This window comes from Camellia sinensis, chromosome 1 (genome assembly GCF_055761805.1).
Source record: "Camellia sinensis isolate YWXY chromosome 1, ASM5576180v1, whole genome shotgun sequence".
Taxonomy (NCBI): domain Eukaryota; kingdom Viridiplantae; phylum Streptophyta; class Magnoliopsida; order Ericales; family Theaceae; genus Camellia; species Camellia sinensis.
Window position 1 is genome coordinate 131,180,292 of NC_138961.1, and position 25,515 is coordinate 131,205,806.

The window sequence follows — 25,515 nt, forward strand, 5'->3', positions numbered from 1 at the left end:
TAGTGGCAAAATCATGTTTTCTAAGCCCACCTAAGGGTGGCAAATCCACATTTTTGCCTACTTGCGAGTAGCAAACCGTTTTCAAAACAAACATGAGATGTTTCGTTCCAATTCAGGCGATCCAGTCTATACTTGTATGCTATGCGCATCACATAGTAAATCTAGGCTAATAACCGGAATAAGAACGCATAATGTTTTCAAAACTAGATATCATGGTTAGTAGAGGCCGATCTTTGATCGGGCGAGCGGGGGTGCTCACGAAGTGACCTTCCCCAATCGTATCCAAGTTCCCGAGCCGAGGCAACGTTGGTGATGACGGACACGTGGCCTTAGGCACCGAGTCAGGGTTTCCTAAATTCCCCAAAAATAAATATTTAGGTGGCGACTCTGTATCTGGCAAAGCAGTCCATGTTTGGCACTTCTTTCAAAAAATCTGTTTTCAAAAACGATTTGCCAGATTTGGACTCTTTGATGATTCATCGGTTTTGCATTGCACTCAGCGAGATTAGATACAGGACCGTGACACAAATTGAGTCCGAACTGTAGAGAGGACCGTGACACAAATCGAGTTCGAACTGTAGCCTGAGCCCCAAGGGCGCGTCTACACTATGCCATTCACTCCCTGATGTGCAGAACAAAACTCATTTTATTAAAACTTCAAGGTGCACCCCCGATTACAGCAATACAAAGAAAAAGGTTTTCAAAAACAACAAAAACAAAGAAAATCTGAAGCTAATACATTAGTGCTCGATTCTTTAAAACAAAAATAAAAAAGAAAATATAAAAAAAAAAAAAAAACATCTTCAATTTCGGGAGGCCCTTGAAGACTGTACCTCAGCATTTGCAGAGCTTCCAAAAGAGATTGCTTCTCACATGCTGTCAAATGAAGAGCACCAAGGAGCTCCTAATCGAGCGGTGAAGGTCACCTGTCGTTTTAGCTCTTTCTTCTATTTTTTCAGTTGGCTAATATCCTTTCGGGCATCTTGGTACATTTGTTGATAGAGGAAGAGTTGTGCATTCTGCCAATGTACCAAGATGCCTGAAAGGAGATTAGCCAACTTGTGCATTCTACCGATGTACCTCGTTTGTCCTGCTCTGCAGTCGGCGGGGCAAATTAGAGATCACAGTCACGGTCTCCAAACAGGATTTCAGTGTATAATAGCTGGCAATGATGTCAAACTGTGATGCCATTATTTGCTCAACTAACATCATAGGGAAACTCAAAATAAGGACTGGAGCAGGGCCACTCTATTAAGGCCTAGAAGAGCTAGTGTCTTTTACCTCGATTGGCATGTCATCAAGGTCAGGAAAAAGAGAAAGAGGATGGTGGGATAAGGCCATGTCAGAGAAGAGTAATGCCAAAGAGAGAATTTGTAGACGAATGGCAAAGAGCGTATAACATGCCCCGAAGGTACCTGTGCATGTTAAACAGTTCGGACCCTCAACCTCTTTGATCTAGTCTCACGAGTGCAATGCGAAACATAGATTAGTGTCTAGATTTGGAAACTTTTATAGGAAATCCACTTTATTACAAAATCTTTACCAAAATATGGACTGCATCACCAGATGTTAGACTCACCACCTAATGTTTTGGGAAAATTTGGAAATCTGTGACTCATACCAAGGCCACTGTTCATCATAACCAAAGATACTTGGCTCGGAACCTTAGGTATAAGAGGGGAAGGTTATTAATTGAGCACCCCCACTCACCCGATCAAAGATCGGCCTTTACTAAACCATGATATGAGTTTTATTGACTTTATATGTATGACAACCTCGATCCATAATTAGCCGTTAATCCATAATTAAGAATGTAAATTAAGTGGCTAAATGAAATTATGTGTCAATTATGTGTTTTACATGCTATTTGAATTTCTATCTGTTTATTGTAGGAATATCTTTTTGAAATTTTGTTTTGATATATAAATTGAAGTCCTTATCGACATTCGAACATGAAATTGACTAAGTCAATGTTATTTGAGATTTTTAGAATTTTACAGTACGTTTAATTAGAAATTGATTCGGAATCAAAATAATTAGAATAAATTAATTAGAATTGAGTAAGGTTAATTAATCCTAATTGCACTTAATTAGCCTAAGTTAATCAAGACTATAAATAAGTACATTAAGTTTAAGGCTACTTATTCCCTATCATTTCTTTGGCCTAGAGAGAGAGAGAGAGAGAGAGAATGAGAGAATTGAAGCTAACTTAGAAGGAGAGCTTAAATTAAGGAGGAGGAAAGGAAGATTAGAGAGAAATTAAGTGTTTGAGCTTCCACATTCCAAATTCAAGACATTGGGTGAGTAATTTTCGTGTTTAACTTATTAAGTATGAGAATTCAAGAAGACATTATGAGCAAGATCAAGAAATGAGCTTAGAAGGATGAAATTGTAGGAAAATCTTGCATGCATGCTTAATTCACCAAGTTTAGAGTTGAATTTTAACAAATACTTACATGCATGGGCCCATACTTGCATACTTTTGAGAATTCAACATGAATTTACTTCTAACACTTCATTTGTTCATGTTTTGAAAGCTAAGAGTTCATATTATTGCATGTATGTACTTTAAAGCTTGATTTTGAAGAATTGTAGAGTATTTGAGCACGATTTTAAAGAATTGATTTGATGTTGGGCTTTGATTTTAAGAATTGACCCTCAATTCATGGTTTACACAAGTTTCTAAGTGTTTTCTTAAGTTTTGGCCCAAAAGAATGAGTTTTGGTGTGTTAAAGTTGAGTTTTGAACCTTGAATGCAAATCTAGAAACTTCATAATTCGCAGAGTTTGCTCGAGCGATGGAACCTTCACTCGAGCGCACTTTGCAAGCTCTCAGTACTTTTACAGAGTTGATGGTTGGCTCGAGCAACCAAACTTTATTTTCAGTCTTGGCTAGAGCGACCAAGAAGTTGGCTCGAGCGTGAAATGAGAGCTCTCAGAAGTTTTGTAGACCAAGGGGTCCGCTCGAGCGACCAAAGCTTCGCTTAAGCGAACTGCCCTATTTTCTGAAATTTTGGCAAGTGTTTCAAAGTGTATAATTGCATCCTCATTCCATCTTAGGTATTCTTAAGCCATGGTTTAGGCCACAATAATGAGGAAATGAATTAGAAACACACTAAGAAAGAATATATAAGTCAAGTGTTTTCATAGTGTGTGTTTCAGTATGTATTTGTTAAATGCTTGTGTAGGTACGCCGTTGTCCATCTGATCTGTCTGATTTGTCTGTTCTGCTTCTAGAGATATCTATGAGTAACAATTTTGTAAAGATATGTTGATATTAAGTATTTTCTGATTGATATGATATACTCTATTTTTTGAAATGTTATTTTCTGATTATGATGAATGATTGTCCAATTTCTAAAATGTATTTGTGGCATCTTTAACATCATGTGTATTTGTCATGTGTTATTTGTTACCTGGTACCAGGGTTTCACGTGGATTCCATTCATAGAGCAGATTATGCATAATTAACTATCTGATCTGCACGTGGGTCTTAATAACCATCTCATGTGAATATGGGTCTTAATGACCAATTGCTCAGCATATGGGTTTTTACGATCAATCTGATTTGTTACTCTGCATGTGGATCTTTATGACTAATCTGATCTGTTAGCTAATGGATGTACCACATATAGCTGTTTAAAAATCTGAATATGTATAGGAATCTGTGTCTAATCCAAATTCTGATTTCTGAATCTGTTATGGATATCATTCATTAAAACCTTTACTCTGATTTTATTCATTGGGCTCTAGCTCATTAGTTATAGTATGTATGTAGGTAACCAGGCACATGATCAGGATTAAGACTTCTAATCTGGATTCTGTTTGTGTCAGCCTACCAGTGCACCTCCCCAATGAGGTTCCCATGGACAATGTTTGTGACCAGGCTAATGAAACAAGTTTTAAGCTTTTATTTCTTTCGTTTATTTGGACAAGTCTTTATGATACTTTGTAAATAGGGCTAAGTCCCTTTTTGTTTATCTGTACTTGTGGTGATGCGAGAATGGCATCATATGATATGTAAACATAAGGTTTAACTTTTCTGTCCCATATAAGTCTACACAGCTCTATGGACAGTGTATTTTGATATTTGCTTCCACTAACCCCTTATTTTGCTAATCTATCTCAAAGACCTTTGGTAATCTTAGGATTACTAGTCGGTTACAACGCTAAACCTATAGGGGCGGGTTTGGGTCGTGACAATATGTTCATGTTCCGATTATTAAATAAATCCTAAAATTTACTTGCTAGGATCATACTCTTTCTCTGATAGTTTGCCAGCCTCAATCACAGGTACTTCGGTTGTTTCCTTTAACATTACCACCATAGGGCTTTTGGGTTTTGGATGGGTTGGAGGTGCATCCATTATGCACATATCAGTGCTCTCAGGAATGTGTACCTTGGGTTTTGGTAGATGAGAGGATGTGACGTAGATACTGGGGTCAAAAGTGGCCGAAAGTGTATAGATAAAATTTAGGCAAGGTGGTAGTGGGGCTTTGTCATGGGGTGGCAATGGGTTGGTAGTGACATTGGGTTTTAGCGGTTATGGAGGAGCTATGCTTTTGTTGTCAATGAGATCTTCAATCTCATAACAAAGACAAAAGCAACGATCGGTATCATGTCCAGGCTGTTGGTGGAGGCACAATATGCACGGTCATGTTTGGCTAAGAGAGGTTTTGGAAGAGGTCGTGGGTCAAGAGGTTTAAGATACCCTCTTTCTACCAAGATCTTCATGGCTTTGGTAAGGGACATATGGAATGGGGTGAATGTTCTGTTTGAGTCTCAAGCTGAGTTTGTTGTTTGTGGCCCTACATTGGCAAAGGGGTCGGCTATTTTGGTGGTGGTGGTGGTAGTGACTGAGTTGACCTTAAAAGGTTTTTGAGCCATGCACTACTAGTGGCAGTGTTTGGATTGCGGCCAAAGGTCTTCCGTACAGGTTCTTTGTTATCCACTATAATTCCTTACTTGATAGCGCCCTCTATCTGAACTCACATTTCATGCAGTTCTTTGAAAGTAAACTGTGGAAGGACTATCATTTTCTACAACATTTTTCCATACAGATTTCTTACTACCATGTGGATTTGATCTTTCTCCAATGGTCTGTTAGTAATCATTGCCGCATTGGCCCTCTATTTGGTAACGAAGGTTTTTGGTTCCTATTGGGTAGTTTCTAATTCCCGAGTGGTCACTTCAATTTGAGTGTTATAAGCATATTGGGTAACAAAAGCCTCAGCCAATTCTTCCTAACTTTGTTTCACCGAATCTTCTAATTTAGCATACCAGATGACAGCTACACCAGATAAAGTTCTTCCAAACAAGGAAAGTTTTTTAAGCCGAGTTAGTCCCATAGGTTTTAGGACATCCGAGAAGAGGTGAATGTGGACCATGGGGTCACCAGATCCATCAAACCTGTTAATGTGTGGTATTTTAAACCGTTTCGGCAATTTGACAGCTATTTCCATATACCTATCTTCAATGTCTGGAATAGAGTTGATTCCCTGCAACCTTTTAAACATTTTCTTTAACTTGGCTAGTTTCAGCATAGTTAGATCAAACTCATTTGTTTCCAGGGGAAAAGCCCTTCCATTGGTTGTGGAAGAGGAAAGGTCCTCTTGATGATTGCACAGGAACCCTCAAGTCTTCTGGCAAGTTGGGTTCAGGATATTTCTCAGCTGGTGAAGATGGGATTGGATGAGCCATCGGAGGTGGTTGAGTAGCTGATGCCCTAGATAGGCGTCGCAATTCAGCAAGAGCATCACAATGGGTGGCCACTGTATTGGCCATAACATCCAAACTTCGTTGAAGGGCCAACATGTCCACTATATTTTTTGGAACCTGAGCCATCACTAATGTCGATGCACTGAGTGGGGATGATCTAGTTGGTGAAGAAGGGTACTCTAAATAGTTGATGAGGCTTTTGCTTTTCTTCTTCATATAACCGGTGGCAAAGAAACTAACACTGGTTGTCCTTGAACCAAATCTATAGTTTTACAAAGTCTACCAACGCGAGTCCACAGAACTTTAGGAATTTGTGCCAAAAAAAAAAACGGAACCCCCAATCAAATTTCAGCAGCATGCTGGCTCAACTGATTACTGCTAAATCGCACTGAAAAACTGAACTCAATCCCCACAAACTGAAATACCTGAATCACTAAATTTGAGAAGCCCTGTATAGATCCCATACATTACACATAACACATAGTAGGAAAGAGAACAAACACTCCTATGGGGACAAGGGTATCGTGTCCTAGCTTTGAAATGATCTAGGGCTTCACTATTTAAACAAGAGACATTATACATCCTAGAAATGGGAGAGCATCTTATCCTAATTTTGGAAGGTACTATGGCTCACTATATGTACAAGGTTGGCACTACTTTAGGGGTTGAAGTTAATGTGACGTTACCAAAGAGTCCTTTAGGTCATAACCAATGAAGATCCCAGGCAGTCAGAAGAGTCAATATAGTCTCTCTTCGAAGTCTGAGAACGTTAGATAGCAGAGCTACCTTTTTGACAAATCTCAAAAAGTTATAACACAAGGCCTCAAAAGTAATGTAGAGATAGGTATAGTGTCACAGAAAGTTTGCCTGTGCTCCCACTAGTATATGGGCAACACATGGGCTTTAAGTGCACCAATGCATGCAATGCAATGAACGTATAAGTGAAAATAAAAGTCATATCATGGAGTTCGAGTCGTGGTTTCATAAAATCCCCAGCAAAGTTGCCAAAAACTGTTACATGCCTGGGGGGTACCCGTGCGCATTAAACAATTCGGACCCTCGACCTCTTTGATCTAGTCTCACGAGTGCAATGTGAAACATAGATGAGAGTCTAGATTTGGAAACTTTTAAAGGAAATCTGTTTGATTACAAAATCTTTGCCAAAATATGGAATGCATCACCAAATCTTAGACTCGCCACCTAATGTTTTGGGAAAATTAGAAAACCTGTGACTCGTGCCAAGGCCATTATTTGTCATACCCAAACATGCTTGGCTCGAAACCTTAGGTATGGGAGGGGAAGGTCATTAATTGAGCACCATCGCTCACCCGATCAAAGATCAACCTTTACTAAACCATGATATGATTTTTATTAACTTTATATGTTCATGTTCAAATTATTAAATAAATCCTAAAATTTACTATGTGAAGCATACAAGTATAGACTATGCCATTCATTTTGGAACAATTTGATTTCATGTAGTTTGAAAGAGTTTTGAAGATGTACAACTCAAAGAAATTGAACTTACAAACATAAAAATCAACATCATTCCAAATTAAGCGACATAACCTCCATTCGCCGGCATTCATACAATTATATCAAGTAAGCAAGTAGCATCATGGTAGGATGCAAAACACAGTAAGAAAAACACACACAAGCAGAATGGTAAAACATAAAACTTACATGTTTACCGACGTCCAGCGAATAGGTACATAACAAAGTTAGAGAAATATGCATGATCTTATATACAAAATCCTAATGCAATTCACACTTGAGATGCAACTAAGATTCGGCTTCTAAGATATGACATATGAATTATCTCAAGAACATAAGGTGGCGTACATAATCACATAGAAATTGATTACATCTACAAATGCAAACTTAGCCGAATCAAGATGCATGAAACATGGATACAAAGCATGGATATAATCAAAAATAAAATATGATGCTTATGCCCAAATAAGGAAAGCAAGTAAAAGAATAAGATAGAAAGAAGCGGGGCGCGGCAAGGAATAATTACAACACTTGAAAGAATAATTACAAACCAAATGAGAGAGAGGAGGAGGAAAATATTACAACAGAATAAAAACCTCACAAAACACTCAAATAAAAAAATAAAAAACAAACAAACAAACAAACAAACAAAATAGAAGCTTCATGCGTTTTGAGGATTGCCAAAAACTAGTATGCTCAACGCCAGAAGGCTACTCCGTTTCATTCAAAAGAAGCTATATGGTCAGCTAGCTAACTAGGCCTAGCAAAACCTATCTTATTGCAAAACTGAGAAAATGAATAAACAAGGAATATGTAGGTGACTCAACTAACCACTTCTAGTTAAATACAATAAAACTAATATGAAACTAAAATAAGAAAAACGAATACAAAATAGATAGTGCAAGATTACAACAAAACTAATATGAAACTAAGACAAGAAAAGTAGATATAAGATAGAAAATGCAAGATTACAACAATGAAACTAAAAAAAAAAGATAAAAAGTGCAAGAAAATGAAAGAATTGAAAATGAAACAAGGAAAACAAATATAAGATAGAAAGTGTAAGAAAATGAAAGAATTGTAAATTCACCTTCCCAAAGAAAAATTGAACTTCTTGATTTCCAAACCTCCTGTTGATCACCCTCAAGGTTGTGAATTGTGTTCTTAATCCTCAATTCAAGAGCTTGGAATTTGAGCTTCAAAGGTAGCTTTGGACAAGTGTAGGAAATGATCACTTGGAACTTCACAAGGACTAGTCTCTCTTTGATAAAGCTCTAGAATTTGACTACAATAACATGACTTGGATGACTTTTTGTAATAGAAGATGAGATATAGTATATAGCTTGAAAAATGGAAAGTCACAAGCCATACTCAATTTTGGCTAACTCTTGAATTCAAAGGTTAAACTCTCTTCTTCTCTATCTCTAGCCTTCTCTTCTTAATCTGTCCTCTTCCTCCTCTCAACAATCTGATGTATACATATAGGCCATGTAAGTGGAGAAATGATAGAAAACAAAGTGGAAGATTAATGGAGCATTAGGGAAGATAATAAAGCATTGATGGAGCTAATGGAAGACAAAAAATGGAGCATTAGCTTCAATGGATCAAGCATTAGGCAATGGAGGATGAGTATACATGCATTCAATGTATGAATGGGTCAGAAAAATGGGTTTGGGAAGCGCCCACCCAAACCATCACAAAACTGGTGCAAACTATCTGTGGGGCGATCAACTAGCCAAAGAGGATTTTGGCCATTTTGCTCCGGTTCAGTCCAGCATCGCTTCGGTGACCAATGGGACCTAAACACTTGGCCAAAATAGGCTTAGGGTGGAGAGTAAAGCTCAAATTCCATCTTTTTTTTATTGAGTATTGTGCAAGAAACACATTCTAATTTTCATCAACGGGTAATCAAAAAAAAGCGGCCAAGTCTTAAGGTCGATCAAAATGGGGTGTCTACAGAGGATTTGCAGCCTTCTGCTATGTCTCTCTCATAAGCCTTAGAATAAGAAAAGGAAAAAAACAAAAAACAAAAAACAAAACAAAGGGGGGAGGTCAAGTCGACCGTGGAAGAATCGGGATAGGCCCAGCTGTGTCAATCAAGCATCGCACGTGTTGAAATCACGCGCTAGGCACAGCGGTCGAAGAACAAGAAGAAGAAAGAAGAAACAAAGAAAAAAAGAGGCGCCTGATGCCTCAACAAAAAAAGAAGAAGAAGAAAAAGAAAAAAATAAACCAGGAAAAAAAAACAAAAAAAAATACAACAACAACAACAACAAAAAAGGTAAGGGGAAAAATATAATAAAAGAAAAATATAAATTTTGCATATTTGGGTTTGGGTTCTACCACACTTCAAATGCAATCTCAATAAATCAAAAAAATCAAAGTTGGGAACCCGATATTTTCCTCCATAAGGTCCTTCTCTAAAACACTGCTTCCCGAGATGTTTTCTACAAAACATTGCTTCCCGGAATGAAATGGACCCATATATTGAGTTCCAAAATCTTTTTCAAAATTTGGTGTTTGAAATAACATCACCTTTTTTCGAAACACAGTTCCAGCTGCTATCGTGCATCTATCACACGATCAAACCACTACTGTAGATCTATCGCACGATCACACCTCCATTGTGCATCTATCGTACGATCAAACCATTATTGTACATCTATTGCACGATCACACCATTTTTGTGCATCTATTGTAAGATCAGACCGTTCACGTGCATCTATTGCACACTTTCATCTTACTCCTTGCATCTATCGCATAATCACATCGCTCCCCGTATATCCATCACATCATTGCACCATTCTTGTGTATCTATCATACGATCCAACCACTTTTGTCCATCTATTGCACGATCGCACATCTCTTGCACAATCTAACCACTATCATGCATCCATCGCATGGCCACACCGTTCATATGCATCAATCTTATGGTCGCACCGTTCTTATGCATCTATCTCACAATCCGACTGCTCTCGGGCATCTATCGCACAAATCAACCACTTTTGTGCATCTATCGCATAATCCAACTGCTCTCGTGCATCTATCGCATAATCGCAGCATTCTTGTGCATCCATCACCCGATTTGATCGCTTTCGTGCATCTATCACACGATCACACCGTTCGTGTGCATCAATCGCACAATCTGATTGCTCTCATGTATCTATCGCACGATTGCACAATTCTTTTGCATCCATCGCACAATCTGGCTACCTTCATGCATCTATCGCACCACACCATTATTGTGCATCTGTCACACAATTACACAACTCATGTACATCTATTGCACCATCATATCATTCTTATGTATTGATCACACAATCACACTACATGTTGTATCTATTGCATCACAATGCAAAGCACGTTCAATATTTGCATTTCAGTTATTCATATAGAAAGCATGTTTTCATATCTTGTTTTATATCACTCATGTAGAAAGCATGTTTGAGCAACATTCTGTACTGTATTTGTATTAGTTAGCATACATCTTGTTGTTAATGTGAAGTTTGTTTTATTGCTAGCATTGCATTGCACAAATCATGGGTTTTCAAAACAACTAGCTTCGCGAAGCATGTAAATATAACTTTTAAATTGCATTTTGAGCATATCATTTGCATTCTCTCCCTAAACTATGCTGATTTGATTCCTTACAAAGGGGCAACCTTCAGGTTCAACCAAATGCATCTGCATTTTGTTTGTTTACCCAAGTCTTACGGCCTTGTCAAAAGGGTCATCTTCGAAGGTGACATCACTATACCCTTATGCTACAACTAGATATATAGTGTAATGTAACCCATAATCCCAGCTTCATCGTAAGTACCTTAGTACCCTCACAAACGTCTTCTAAAGATAGGCATTGGGATTACTCGTATATCACTTAGCTTGTTGACTAAGTAGACTATATCTGGCCTTTTACAACTCATCAAATACATCAAGCTTCCAATGAGCCAAGAATATTCTATTATTCCTGATCAAATGGAGACTAAAGTCTACCGAAGTCTTTGACACATTTGTGTCTAACTTATACTTCTCAAGACTATTATCAAAATAATGAGACTGCGAAAGTATAACACCATCAGATGTTCTAGAAATCTTAATTCCCATATATACACTTGCAAGGCCCTTCTTCCATTCCAAACTTATGTTTAATAACCTCTTGAAAATTTTGAACATCTTCTCATAATTACCAATGGTACAAACACAAAATGGTATATCTGTTTGTCAGTGTCTTTGACATAAACACATTTGTCAATACCCATTGATTGTAAAAACCCACTTGATGACATAGTGCGGTCAAATTTCTCATGCCATTGTTTCAGTGATTATTTCAAATCATAAATTGATTCTCAAGCTTATAGTCTTTCCTCGTCTTGGAACCAACAAACCCTTCGGGTTACTCCATAAAGATTTATTTAACTAAATCTTCATATAGGAAAGCTATATGAACATCCATCTTGATGTATCTCCAAACTTCGCATAATTGCAATCACACTCACCATAACTGGCGATCACATATCAAAGTAATCCAAGCCTTCTATTTGATGGTATCCTTTGATAACAAACATGTCTCATCGACTTTCATTCACTTGCATCCCAAGGCTTACTACCTATGCAAGATAAAATTAAATTAATAATAGCTTCCTAGAGAAATCACAACTTCAAAGAAGCTTATAGCCCCACTAGCCACCATAAAGGTTTAAGAAGATTAGACAGAAGAACTTTAAAGTCTTAACCTTTTAACATCTTCTAGGCTTATCTTTTTTCTCATGAAAATCGCTTCCTCAATTCCATGATAGTATTCTTGTGTAAATTTGAATATCAGATTTGTCCACAAGAAATCAATATGCACTACTATATTGTGCATGCCCATTAAACACAAAGCCAACAGATTTTTAGGTTTATCTTACCCGCTTGGGTTTAGGTATTGCCACCTTTTGCATGACACCCCCACATTTGTAGAATTTATATGAAGGCTCCTAGTCTTTCCAAAAATTCATATAGGGTCTAAACAATTCCCAATGTCATAATGCTTATGAAACTCTCAAAATCATATCACAAAAAATACATTCCCAAAACATCATCAACAGAATTAGGTCTTTCTCGAATTCAAAACACCAAACAAGTTTGGTCCAAACAAGTCACTTTGAAGTCAATAGCCTTACTATTAGGAAACACAAATCTAGTGTTTAATAGTTTACTATTCGGAATTTCATAACATGGCTAGTAATCTTATCACTTGGAATCACTAATTTATCAGCATGTGGTCAGTAGACTTTTTACCACTAGGAATCACAATGTCGTATCATGTGATCAATAGTCACTTTCATTACTAGAAATCATCATGTCATGACATATGATTAGTAGACTCTTTCACTACTAGAAACCATTATGTCTTAACATGTGATTAGTAATCTATTCACTACTAGGAACCACAATCTCATAACCGTGTAGCTAGTGGTTGAACACCTCTTAGGAACCACTAGTTTTCTATCTCTATGATTAGTGATCTTGTACTTACTAAGTGCCACAAATTTAAGAATATATATATATATTGTTAAATTCAAAAAATATATTCACCCACCCTAACGAGTTGTCTCATTTTTGCTTTTAAGCAAAGTCACATAGCAATGACACGTGCTATAATTGACACAAGGATAACATACTACATGTCTATGATTCATTTAGAAAATCATGCAATAATTTTCGCTAATCACACTTGATCCTTTTTCATCTTCCTTTAAAAACCTCACAAGGCTTAAGGTTGTCAGGTAGAACAACATTTTCTATTGTCACCTTAGAAGCTATTTCTAAAAACTACAACAGAATTTCAACTATTCTATTTCTTCTGAAACCAAACTAATACCAGGAAATCTCAAAAATTGAAATTTAATTCAAAACTAATCTCACCGCTAAGCTTACCGGGTTTGATTACTTTGGGCTCGTGGGGAGTCGTTATTACCACTATAGGTTTGTTTCGGTAGATATTAATAGATGTATACCTAATATGTTATGTGATAACATGTTTATGTGATTAAGTATGGAATTTAGTTTCTAAGATATTGGTTGTGTCTACGAATTTTTAGAAGTCTCGTTAGAAGAGCACTTGATCACTGCTAATTCTAACATTAACTCTGGCAATGTCACAGAACGGTCATTATCTAGAAAAGAAATTCGTTTGTGAATATGTGATTCGATACTAACATAGAGTGATATTGTTGTGTAGTCCACTGTCTTAGGACATGTGCAAATTAGTTATGGCACATTATGAATGTGCTAAATTTTTTGTTACCTTTATTAGTATGTCAAGACACGAACGTGGTAGTAGTAGGCGTGGCTAGCCTAGACAGTAGGAAGTGCCGATTCTAGATGAAATTTCCATAAGATGAGGGAGTTAGTTAAGCAAACATGGCCGAGCTAGCAAGTCAGCAAGCCATGGGGGCTTTAGCCCATGAAATGGCAGAAGCATTGTGGGAATCCATGGACATTCTCAAAGTCGATCAAGTCGAAGCCTATGTTGCAGAGACAAGCCCATCTTTTCTGAAAAGAGAGTTCTTCTAGTCGAATCCAGACAAGTTTATCAGGGATCTAAAGGAGCCACTAAAGGCTGATAAGTGGCTTGAGCAGATGGTGAAGACGTTTGAGATGCTTGGCATCGAAGACGACGGTTTGAGGGTGACCTTGGCAGCTTTTTAGCTGAATGGTGTTGTGGGTCAATAGTTGAAGTTTGAGAGGGGTCATATTGAGGTGACTTGAGAGGTTTTCTTTACTACATTCTAGGATAAGTTTTTACCACCCACAGCGAGGAAGAAGTTTAGAGAGTAGTTTTTGAAGCTCAAGTAGTTGAGCACACCAGTGGCCAAGTTTGAGGAAGCCTTCACTAGCCTTTTGAAGTTTGCACCGAAACTTATGGCGACGGAGGAACACTGTTGTATCGAGTTCGAGAAGAGATTGAGAATTGGGCTCCTTTTCAAGATAGTTGGGTCTATAATTTAGGACTATGGGCGCCTTGTCAAATAGATGGCCCATTTGGTAGTAGTGATTCAGGCAAAGTAGGAACAATTGAGAGGCTCCAACAAGAGAAAGCAAAAGTCTTAAGGGGATACGAGGGACAACAAAAGACAGAGGAGTTCTACCCCATAGTAGTCCTAGGCTTTGCAGTCTAGGTCCACATTTCTTGTATTGAGTTTGGGTTCGAGGAGAGGCAACTAGGGTGGGTTCACATGCTTCAAGTGTGGTCAGTTAGGCTACAAATCTCTAGCTTGCCCGCAAAGAGGAGGAGAACAATCGTAAAAACCCTACTCTGTGTTATGCTAGTTAATCTTAATTATGCTCATAATTACATGCTTGAGACGATTTTGCGTGCTAATTATATGATTATATGTGTTTTTGAAACTATGTCTGTCCACCGAAGGAAAATATGTTCTGTATGCTTCTATAAATGAAAATTGAGGGTCATAGACGCGTCGAAAACCAAAATTGATTGTACCATTGTGATTGGCATAATTTTTAGAGCCTATGGTGAAATTTAATTAAAAGTTGATTCAAATCGAATTAATTAGGTTTAATTGATTAAATTAAGCACAATTAATTAGTTCTAAGTAAGTTTGATTAGGAAAGTGTATAAGTAGAAGCTAAATGTGCTTAAGCTCATTACATGAGCTCAAAATCTGTTGAGAAGAGTATAGTGAGAGAGAGAGAGAGAGAGAGAGAGAGAGAGAGAGAGAGAGAGTGAAGGCAAATTCGAAGAATTGAGCTAAAAGCTTGAAGATTGAGAGGACTAGCTTAAGAACTAGCTAGAATTTGGAAGATTGAAGCTCTAAGGTGAGCAATTAACTCTTAATTCATGGGTAAGAGTTTGTAATGATGTGAATTCAAGGAATATATGAAGTTAGTTACATGAATTAAGCTTAAATGGATGAATTTGAGATCAATATAGACATGCATGCTTGGATTCATAATGATTTCTCATGTTTGGGCATAAAACCTTAATGATCATGTTAAATTAAGGGGTGTTTAATACATGCATGCATAAATGGTTGAGTTTTGAAAGCCTTGAAGCTTGTAAATGCATGATAAAGAACATGGACTATAATTATCTAAAGTTTTCAGTTCGAATTTTGTTAAATCCATGGAATTGTGAACTATAGGTAGGTTAAGTTAACTTCAAATATATCTATTTGGGAGTGTTCTTGCATAATTAGGGTGAGTCAAGCATGAAATTGGACTCTTGAATGTGTATTTGAAGCTCAAACAAAATTCTAGAAAACTTAGAATTCGTGTAGGTCGCTTGAACAAAGAAACCGTCGCTCGAGCATAAAATGCCAGCTCCCAGAAATTTTGCAGAGAATTGCATGGTAGCTCAAGCGGCAAACCTTGCACTCGAGCGAACCCTGTTTTACATGGCCCATCGCTCGAGCGACAGAAGTCTCGCTCGAGCATAAAATTCATGCAACCAATACTTTTACAAAGTTTTGCAGGCTGCTCGAGCGACCAAAACTACGCTCGAGCGAAGAGCCTTGTTTCGGAAAATTTTGAAAATTTGTTTTATATTTGGTTTTCCATTCTTTTTCAGTTCTAAGCACTCTTAGACATGTATTGAGCATTATAAATGAACTAAAAGGATAAGAAGAGGCCTAAGAGAAATAAATGAGTTAAGAACGGATTGAATTGTTTGTGACCCAATGTGTTATGAAATGTGTAGGGTCAAGCATGAGGGCAAATTCATCGACAGAATACTGTGAGTAATATCTTAGTAAAGATATGTTCGAGTATGATATTTTCCAAATGCTACTTCTGTATAAGCTTTATGGAATTGTTGATTGAATTATGAATGAGTATTCTAAATGCTTATCTTTTGCGCAAGGCCGTTTGAGTATGAATATGATTATGATCACATGTATAAAATGCGCATAAATACGAATGTAAAAATAATGGGCCAGAGGCCATTTGATATGATAATTAGGCGCGAGGTCATTTGATAAGAATGAATTGGGCCTAAGGCCGCTTGATATGTTAGGCCTAAGGCCGTTTGATATATTGATAGAAATATGATGTTGGGCCAGAGGCCGTTTGATATATTTGGGCTCGAGGCCGTTTGATGTATTAATAGAAGTATGATGTTGGGCCAGAGGCCGTTTGATATATTTGGACTTGAGGCCGTTTGATATGTTGATAGAAACCTAATGTTGGGCCATAGGCCATTTGATTGTTTGGGCTTGAGGCCGTTTGATATTTTGATAGAAATGTGAATAGGCCTAAGGCCATTTGATGTGTTTGACAAGGATATCAAGTATTAGAGAATTTTATTTTTATAACCTCTTTACTAGGGTATTGTTCACTGGGCTTTCGCTCATTCTTTATTTATATGTATATAGGTGAGCAGCGGGACATTCAACCCCAGCCCTAGCGTAGTTTGAAAAAGAAACCTGAGTTTTGTGGATTCAGTCCAGGTGCCTCACGCAAGAGGCTTGTTTTTGTTCTTCGCTTCTTCTTTTGCTACTTTTGTTAATCATGATAGAACATGTGTGTACTTAAGCCTCCAGTTCGGTTGACTATACGTTTGTATGAGCCTAGATGTACAAGATGTTTATTTTGGTTCATGGTGTGGGTTATTATTACATATATGGAAATGTTTTGTTATGCCATGTAAGCACTACTTCATGGGCAAAAGTTTTTAAGGTTGCTTCTGTTTTGGCCCCTCTACTATTATAAAATATGTTTGATCTTTGCAGAGGCTGTAGCTAATCCTGTGATTACTAGCCGGTTATGACCTTAACCTACATGGGAGGGTTCGGCTCATGACAGAGTGGTATCAGAACACGAGTTAATAACTCACACACTTGTCCAAATGAGCAGTAAGCATCTACAAAAGATCTAGGATGCATTCATGTGATAAGTATGAACTTGAAGGCATTGAGAATATGCTTAAACGTTTTGAAACGAATGACTGTGTGCTATATGCATTGCGATATACTTGCATTGTGATTTACTTGAATATGTATGCTCTTTTGTATATGCATACTTATGTACATTTTGTATAAAGAATAATGCAAGTTTAATCAGATAATGGTGAGAACAAGAGCTGATGAATTAGAGGAGTGTTCTACTGTCAGAATGGACATGATGGAAAGATTAATACAGGAAATAGCAGAGACGTTGAGACAACAGCAACAGTGGCAGCAATAGTGGAAACAGTCGCATCCTCCACCTCCACCTCTGGTACAGCCTGTACATGACTTGCAAAATGATGACCGAACCATAGCACTTACCAAAGAATTTAAGAAGATGAAGCCGCCACAATTCCATGGGGGATTGGATCCATTTAAAGCCAAAGCATGGGTCCTTGGCATAAAGAAACTGTTTGAGGTGTTTCCATGTCTTGAAACATAGAAAGTACTGCTAGCCACCTTTACACTGGAAGATGAAGCAAGAAGGTAGTGGATGTTGGTGCATGAAAGCAATAAAGATATTGGTTGGACACAATTCTTGGAAATCTTCTACAACAAATATTTTCCACAATGTGTCTGTCATAGAAAAGTGTCAGAATTCATGGAACTTAAGCAAGGCAACATGATAGTAGCCGAGTACGAGGCCAAGTTTACTGAATTGGCCAAATTTGCACTGCATATGATCGATACCAACTGTAAGAAAGCGAGGAAGTTTGAGGGAGGTCTTCGAGATGATATTTTAGAGAAGGTGAATGTGCTAAAGCTGGAAACCTATATTGATGTGCCAGATCGGGCTATAATATCAGAAGCTAACATAGCCAAGCAAAGTAAACCATTAACTAACTAGAAAAGTAAGAGACTGAGTTTCTTTTCAAAGAAAAGACTTTCAAAGAAACAGAATACGGGATCCTCAAGTACGTCAAACTCCTTTAGAGATACGTCCCCAATGTGTAGTCAATGTGGTAAGAGACATCGCGGGGTTTGCTGCTGACTTTTAGGGGCCTGCTTCAAGTGCAGTAAAATGGGGCATAAAGCAAGGGATTGTAACCAAACCAACAGAAAAGTGGTTGCTAGTTCAACTGAATCAATCCTAAAATCGGGAAATACTACAAGACTTACTACGACCAGAGATACTATAAAGCAGGGGAGAGTCTTTGCACTCATTCTAGGTGATACACGGAACACAGAGGCTGTCGTCTCAGGTACTATCTCCATATGTAATCAGGATGCTTTTGTGTTAATTGATTCCAAATCAACACACTCCTTTGTAACTTATGCATTTGCATCTAGATTTAGTAGACCTCTAGAATCATTGCCATATTTGTTATGTATATCTGCTCCATTCGGGGAATCTGTGTTGTGTACATCTGTGTCTCAATTTTGTGATATGCATATTGGGAGTGCTACCTTATATGTAGATTTGCTGCCCTTGGACTTTAGACATTTTGATGTAATTCTGGGTATGGACTGGTCATCTAAATACTGTGCCACCATCGATTGTGTAACAAAACAAATTGTGTGTAGACCACCAGGGCAAGAAGAAATTATGTTTGTGGGTAATGGGGGAGTACCTCCACCTTATTTGATATTTGCAATAAAAGCATGTAAATTGATCAGGAAAGGGTGTCAGGGTTATTTGTGTTGTGTATTGTCTGAACAATCTATAAATGTTGAATTGAGTAGTATCCCTATTGTTAGCTAGTTTCCAGATATATTCCCAGATGAATTACCACGAGAATTGGTTGATAGGGAGATAGAGTTTACTATTGATGTTATGCCAGGTACTCAGCCTATCTCAAAAACTCCTTACAGGATGTCTACTACCGAAATGAAAGAACTGAAAAAACAATTGTAAGACTTATTGGACAAAGGGTTTATTCGACTATGTACTTCACCATAGAGTGCACCGGTATTGTTTGTGAAAAAGAAAGATGGAACCTTGCGCCTGTGTATTGACTACCGTGAACTGAACAAAGTAACGATAAAGAATATATATCCTTTACCTCGTATTGACGACCTATTTGCGTAGTTGCAGGGATCACGAGTATTTTCCAAAATTGATTTGAGATCCAAGTACCACCAATTAAAGGTAAAAGCGAAAGATGTTGAGAAAACTGCATTTCGGACAAGGTATGGTCACTATGAATTTCTTGTTATGCATTTGGAGTGACTAATGCCCCTGCAGTATTTATGGATCTAATGAACCAAATTTTCAAGACGTAACTTAGTTGATGTTTTTATTGATGATATTTTGATATATTCAAAAAGTAGACTTGAACATGAACACCATTTGAGAACTGTCTTGCAAACACTTAGGGAAAAGAAATTATTTGCTAAACTAAAGAAGTGCGAGCTTTGGCTAGATGGGGTTGTTTTCTTAGTACATGTTATCAACAAAGAGGGGATTTCAGTAGACCCATAGAAGATAGAGGCAATTATGAACTGGCCTACCCCAACAAATATAACGAAAGTCCGCAGTTTCATGGGTTTAGTCAGGTGCTACAGAAGGTTTGTGAAAGATTTTTTGAAAATAGCGATACCACTTACTCAACTCACACGCAAAGGACAACCGTTTGAATGAATTGATGAAAGGGAGTTTGCTTTCCAGGAATTGAAGACAAGGCTAACCACTGCTCCAGTTTTGACATTGCCCTCGGGTATGGAAAACTTTGTGATATATAGCGATGCTTCTTACAAAGGTTTGGGTTGTGTACTAATGCAAAAGGAAGGGTGATTGCTTATGCCTCCCAACAGTTGAGACCACATGAAAAGAACTACCCAACACATGACTTGGAGTTAGCCACAGTTATGTTTTGAAAATTTGGTTGCATTACTTGTATGGGGCGAAATGTGAAGTCTATACCAATCACAAAAGCCTAAAGTATTTCTTTACTCAAAAAGAGCTAAATATGCGGCAGAGAAGATGGCTTGAACTAATAAAAGATTATGATCTTCAGATTCAATATCACCCCAAGAAAGCCAATACAGTTGCTGATGCCTTGAGTAGAAAATTGACGGGGAGTTTAGCTTGCCTACTTACTGAACAGAAGGAAATCTTACAAGATTTTGAGAAATCCGAGATTGAAGTAGTATTACATGAGCAAAGTGGATTGATAGCCACCATTTCATCCGAACTAGCAATCATCGATGAGATCAAGCAGAACAAAAGGAGGATGAATTCCTCAAAAATATAGTTGATGAATTTGAAGCAAATTCGAAACCAGGATATAGTGTTGTAAATAAAGAGTTGAAATTCCAATATAAATTGTGTGTTCTGAATATTCTTGAGTTAAAGAGGAGAATTCTCGATGAAGCCCATAAATCGATGTTTGTTATGCATCCGGGTAATAACAAGATGTATCAAGACTTAAAGCAGAGTTATTGGTGGCCAAATATGAAACGTGAGATTGCAGAATATGTGTCTAGATGTCTTCAGTGTCAGCAAGTTAAGGCTGAACATAAAAAACCAGCAGGTCTACTTCAACCTCTCCCTATTCCGGAATAGAAATAATAGTACATAATCATGGACTTTGTTGTTGGCCTACCTCGGACACTTAGAGGTATGGATTCTATTTGGGTTATAGTTGATAGACTGACTAAATTTGTGCATTTTTTGCCTGTGAAAACCACATATGATGCATATAGGTTAGCCACTATTTATGTTGATGAAATTGTTTGTTTACATGAAGTCCCGTGTCTATTGTGTCAGATAGAGATTTGAAATTTGTATCTAGATTCTGAAAAAGTCTTCAAGCCACAATGGGAATAGAGCTGAGATTTAGTACAGCATTCCATCCACAAACTGATGGACAATCAGAATGGGCTATATAGATTCTAGAGGATATGCTTAGAATGCGTGCTTTGAATTTTCAAGGGAGTTGGGAGACTTACCTACCATTGGCTGAATTTGCGTGGCATGGCACCATATGAAGTTTTGTATGGCCAAAAATGTAGATCTCTGATATACTGGACTAAAGTTGGGGATAGGGTCTTACTTGGACCTAAACTTGTGCAGATAACTACCGATAAAATCAAAGTTATTCAACAAAGGCAGAAGACAGCTCAGAGCCGACAAAAGAGTTATGTGGATGTCGGAAGAAGGCCCCTTGAATATGAGGTTGGTGATCATGTATTCATCCGTGTGAATCCAATGAAAGGCCAATTAAGATTTGGTAAAAAGGGTAAATTATCACCCTGTTACATTGAACCGTTTCAAATCCTAGAAAGGCTTGGTCCAGTTGCTTATAGAGTTGCTTTACCATCGGGAATGGAGCAAATGCACAATGTGTTTCATATATCAATATTGAAGGGCTCTCTCCGAGATCCGTTCCACGTGATTGACTATCACCGAATAGCACTTGACGAATATATGGAGTACAAGGAATGGCCAGAACGGATCATTAACCGCCAAGTAAAGCAACTAAGGAACAAATCTAGTCCACTGGTAAAGATGGAATGGAAAAAACATTATGGAAGAGATGCCACGTGGGAGAAGGAAGAAGAGATACGACAACACTACCCACATTTGTTTTCAACGGAAGGAAACATAAGTTTGGAGGACCAAACTTTCTAAAGGAGGGAAGAGTGTAACAACCCTACTCTATGTTATACTAATTAATCTTAATTATGCTCATGATTACGTGATTGAGATGATTTTGCTAATTATACGATTATATGTGTTTTTGAAACTATATCTGTCCACCGTAGGAAAATCTGTTCTGTATGCTTCTATAAATGAAAATTCAGGGTCGTAGAGGCGTCAGAAACCAAAATTGATTATACATTGTAATTAGTATAATTTTTAAAGCCTATGGTGAAATTTAATTAAAAGTTGATTCAGATCGAATTAATTATATTTAATTGATTAAATTAAGCACAATTAATTAGTTCTAAGTAAGTTTGATTAGGGAAGTGTATAAATAGAAGCTAAATGTGCTTAAGCTCATTACATGAGCTCAAAATCTGCTGAGAAGAGTATAGAGAGAGAGAGAGAGAGAGAGAGAGAGAGTGAAGGCAAATTCGAAGAATTGAGCTAAAAGCTTGAAGATTGAGAGGACTAACTCAAGAACTAGCTAGAATTTGGAAGATTGAAGCTCCTAAGTGTGCAATTAACTCTTAATTCGTGGATAAGAGTTTGTAATGATGTGAATTCAAGGCATATGTGAAGTTAGTTACATGAATTAAGCTTAAATGGATGAATTTGAGATCAATATAGACATGCATGCTTGGATTCATAATGATTTCTCATGTTTGGGCATAAACCTTAATGATCATGTTAAATTAAGGGGTGTTTAATACATGCATGCATGAATGGTTGAGTTTTGAAAGCCTTGAAGCTTGTAAATGCATGATAAGGAACATGGACTATAATTATATAAAGTTTTCGGTTCAAATTTTGTTAAATCCATGGAATTGTGAACTATAGGTTGACTTAACTTCAAATATATGTATTTGGGAGTGTTCTTGCATAATTGAGGTGAGTCAAGCATGAAATTGGACTCTTAAATGTGTGTTTGAAGCTCAAACAAAATTCTAGAAAACCCAGAATTCGTGCAGGTCTCTTGAGCAAAGAAACCGTCGCTCGAGCGTAAATGCTAGCTCCCAAAAGTTTTGCAGAGAATTGCACGGTAGCTCGAATGGCAAACCTTGCGCTAGAGCGAACCTTGTTTTACATGGCTAGTCGCTCGAGCGTAAAATTCATGCAACCAATACTTTTACAGAGTTTTGCAAGCTACTCGAGTGACCAAAGCTGTGCTTAAACGAAGGGCCCTGTTTCAGAAAATTTTGAAAAGTTGTTTTATGTTCTGTTTTTCGTTCTCTTTCATTTCTAAGCACTCTTAGACATGTATTGAGCATTATAAATGAACTAAAAGGATAAGAAAGAGGCCTAAAAGAAATAAATGAGTTAAGAACGGATTGACTTGTTTCTGACCCAATGTGTTATGAAATGTGTAGGGTCAAGCACAAGGGCAAATCCATCGATGGAACACTGTGAGTAATATCTTAGTAAAGATATGTTCAAGTATGATATTTTTCCAAATGCTACTTCTGTATAAGCTTTATGGAATTGTTGATTGAATTATGAATGAGTATTCTAAATGCCTATCTTTTGCGCAAGGTCGTTTGAGTATGAATATGATTATGATCACAAGTATGAAATGCACATAAATACAAATGTGAAAATAATGGGCTAGAGGCTGTTTGATACGATAATTGAGCCCGAGGCCATTTGATAAGAATGAATTGGGCCTAAGGCCATTTAATATGTTGGGCCAGAGGCCGTTTGATATGTTTGGGCCTGAGGTCGTCTGATATATTGATAGAAATATGATGTTGGGCCAGAGGTCGTTTGATACGTTTAGCCCTGAGGCCATTTGATATTTTGATAGAAATGTGAATGGGCCTAAGGTCGTTTGATGTGTTTAACAAGGATATCGACTATTAGAGAATTTTATTCATATAACCTCTTTACTAGGGTATTGTTCACTGGGCTTTCGCTCATTCTTTATTTATATGTATGTAGGTGAGCATTGGGACGTTCAACCCTAGCCTTATTGAAGTTTGAAAAAGGAACCCAAGTTTTGTGGAATCAGCCCAGGTGCCTCACGCAAGAGGCTTGTTTTTGTTCTTCGCTTCTTCTTTTACTACTTTTGTTAATCATGATAGAACATGTGTGTACTTAAGCCTCCAGTTCAACTGACTATGCATTTGTATGATCGTGGATGTACAAGATGTTTATTTTGGTTCATGGTGTGGGTTATTATTACATATATGGAAATGTTTTGTTATGCCATGTAAGCACCACTCAATGGGCAAAATTTTTTAAGGCTGCTTCCTTTTACACCCCTCTACTATTATAATATATGTTTGATCTTTGCAGAGGCTATAGGTAATCCTGCAATTACTAGCCAGTTATGACCTTAACCTACAGGGGCGGGTTCGGGTCATGACAGCAACAGTCTACACTATCTTCAACTCGTTCTCAAAGTCAAGGTCAATGGAGAGAACAACCACCTACCTGTTATCAGTGTGAATAGTTTGGGCATTTGATGAGATTTTTCCCTCAATCGAGTAGCACATCTGTTGCATCTGGTTTGAAGTAGACACAGAGCCATCAGCCAACCCAGTTCATTTAGGCCTCGAGGGCTAACCAGGGAGCCACTTCATCTTAGTTAGTTCTTCAAGCCTATGCTCTAAAGGGTGAGCATGTTGATTAGAGGCCTTTAGGGCATGTGCATATTGTTACCACGCCAGAATAGTTGTTGGTACCTCCCGTTGTGAAAGGTAACTTTTTACTATTCAATTCCTTAGCCAACATGTTGATTGATACTAGTGTATCTCATTCCTTCATTTCGTCTTCTTTTGCATCCGCTTTGGGGTTAGAGTTTGATTAGTTTGACTCTCCTCTGTTTGGGGGTAGAGTGGCATTGGGTTGAGCATACCACTCATGTGAGATTGAGGTCACAAATCGTCGACTCTCTTTAATTTTGTTATTCTTGATATACATGCTTTTGATGTGATTATGGATATAGATTAGTTGACTTACTTTTGGGCTTCGATAGATTGCCATCATAGAAGGGTGTTGATGTGTACACCATCAAGAAAGGGTTTCTACTTTATGTGTGCCCAGGGTGATAGTCTTATTCCTCTGTTATATGACCATAAGGGTCGAGGAGAATTGAGTTTCCTTTTTTCCATCTCAGTAGCTAATAAGGGTAGTACGATTCGAGGTGATTTGTCAAGAGTGGTTCAAGAGTATCTAGATGTCTTTCCGAAGGATCTTATAAAGTTACTACCACATAGAGATATTGAGTTCTCTATCGATTTAGTGCCAAGCACGACTCTAATTTCTATGGCACCATATAGGTTTGCGCCAGCTGAGATGTGTGAGTTGAAGGCACAATTCTAGGATTTACTAGATAAGGGCTTCATTCACCCTAGTACCTCGCCTTTGGGAGCACTAGTTTTCTTTGTAAAGAATAAGAATGGCACATTGTGACTGTGTATTGATTATCAAAATTTGAACCGAGTAATTGTTAAAAACAAGTACTTCTTGTCACGAATAGATGATCTTTTTGACTAGTTGAAGGGGTCACATTGCTTTTCAAAGATTGATTTGAGATCGGGGTATCACCAGTTGAGGGTGAAGAGAGAGAATATTCAAAAAATGACATTTCATATGCAGTATAGCCATTATGAGTTTTTAGTAATGCCTTTTGGGTTGACCAATGCACCGGCTTCGTTTATGGACTTGATGAATCGAATCTTTTGTAAGTTTTTAGATTAGTTCATGGTTGTCTTCATCAACGACATCTTAGCCTACTCACCCTCTGAGGAGGAACACGTGGAACACTTGC

General features: G+C 37.7%; 1 protein-coding gene across 1 annotated transcript; it reads left to right on the forward strand.

The window, feature by feature from the left end:
• The first annotated feature begins 21,074 nt into the window (after positions 1 to 21,074).
• On the forward strand, positions 21,075 to 21,731 carry LOC114294173 (uncharacterized). Its single transcript, XM_028238305.2, has one exon. It carries the CDS (start codon positions 21,075 to 21,077, stop codon positions 21,729 to 21,731), a length of 657 nt encoding a protein of 218 aa, XP_028094106.2.
• The last annotated feature ends 3,784 nt before the right edge of the window (positions 21,732 to 25,515 follow it).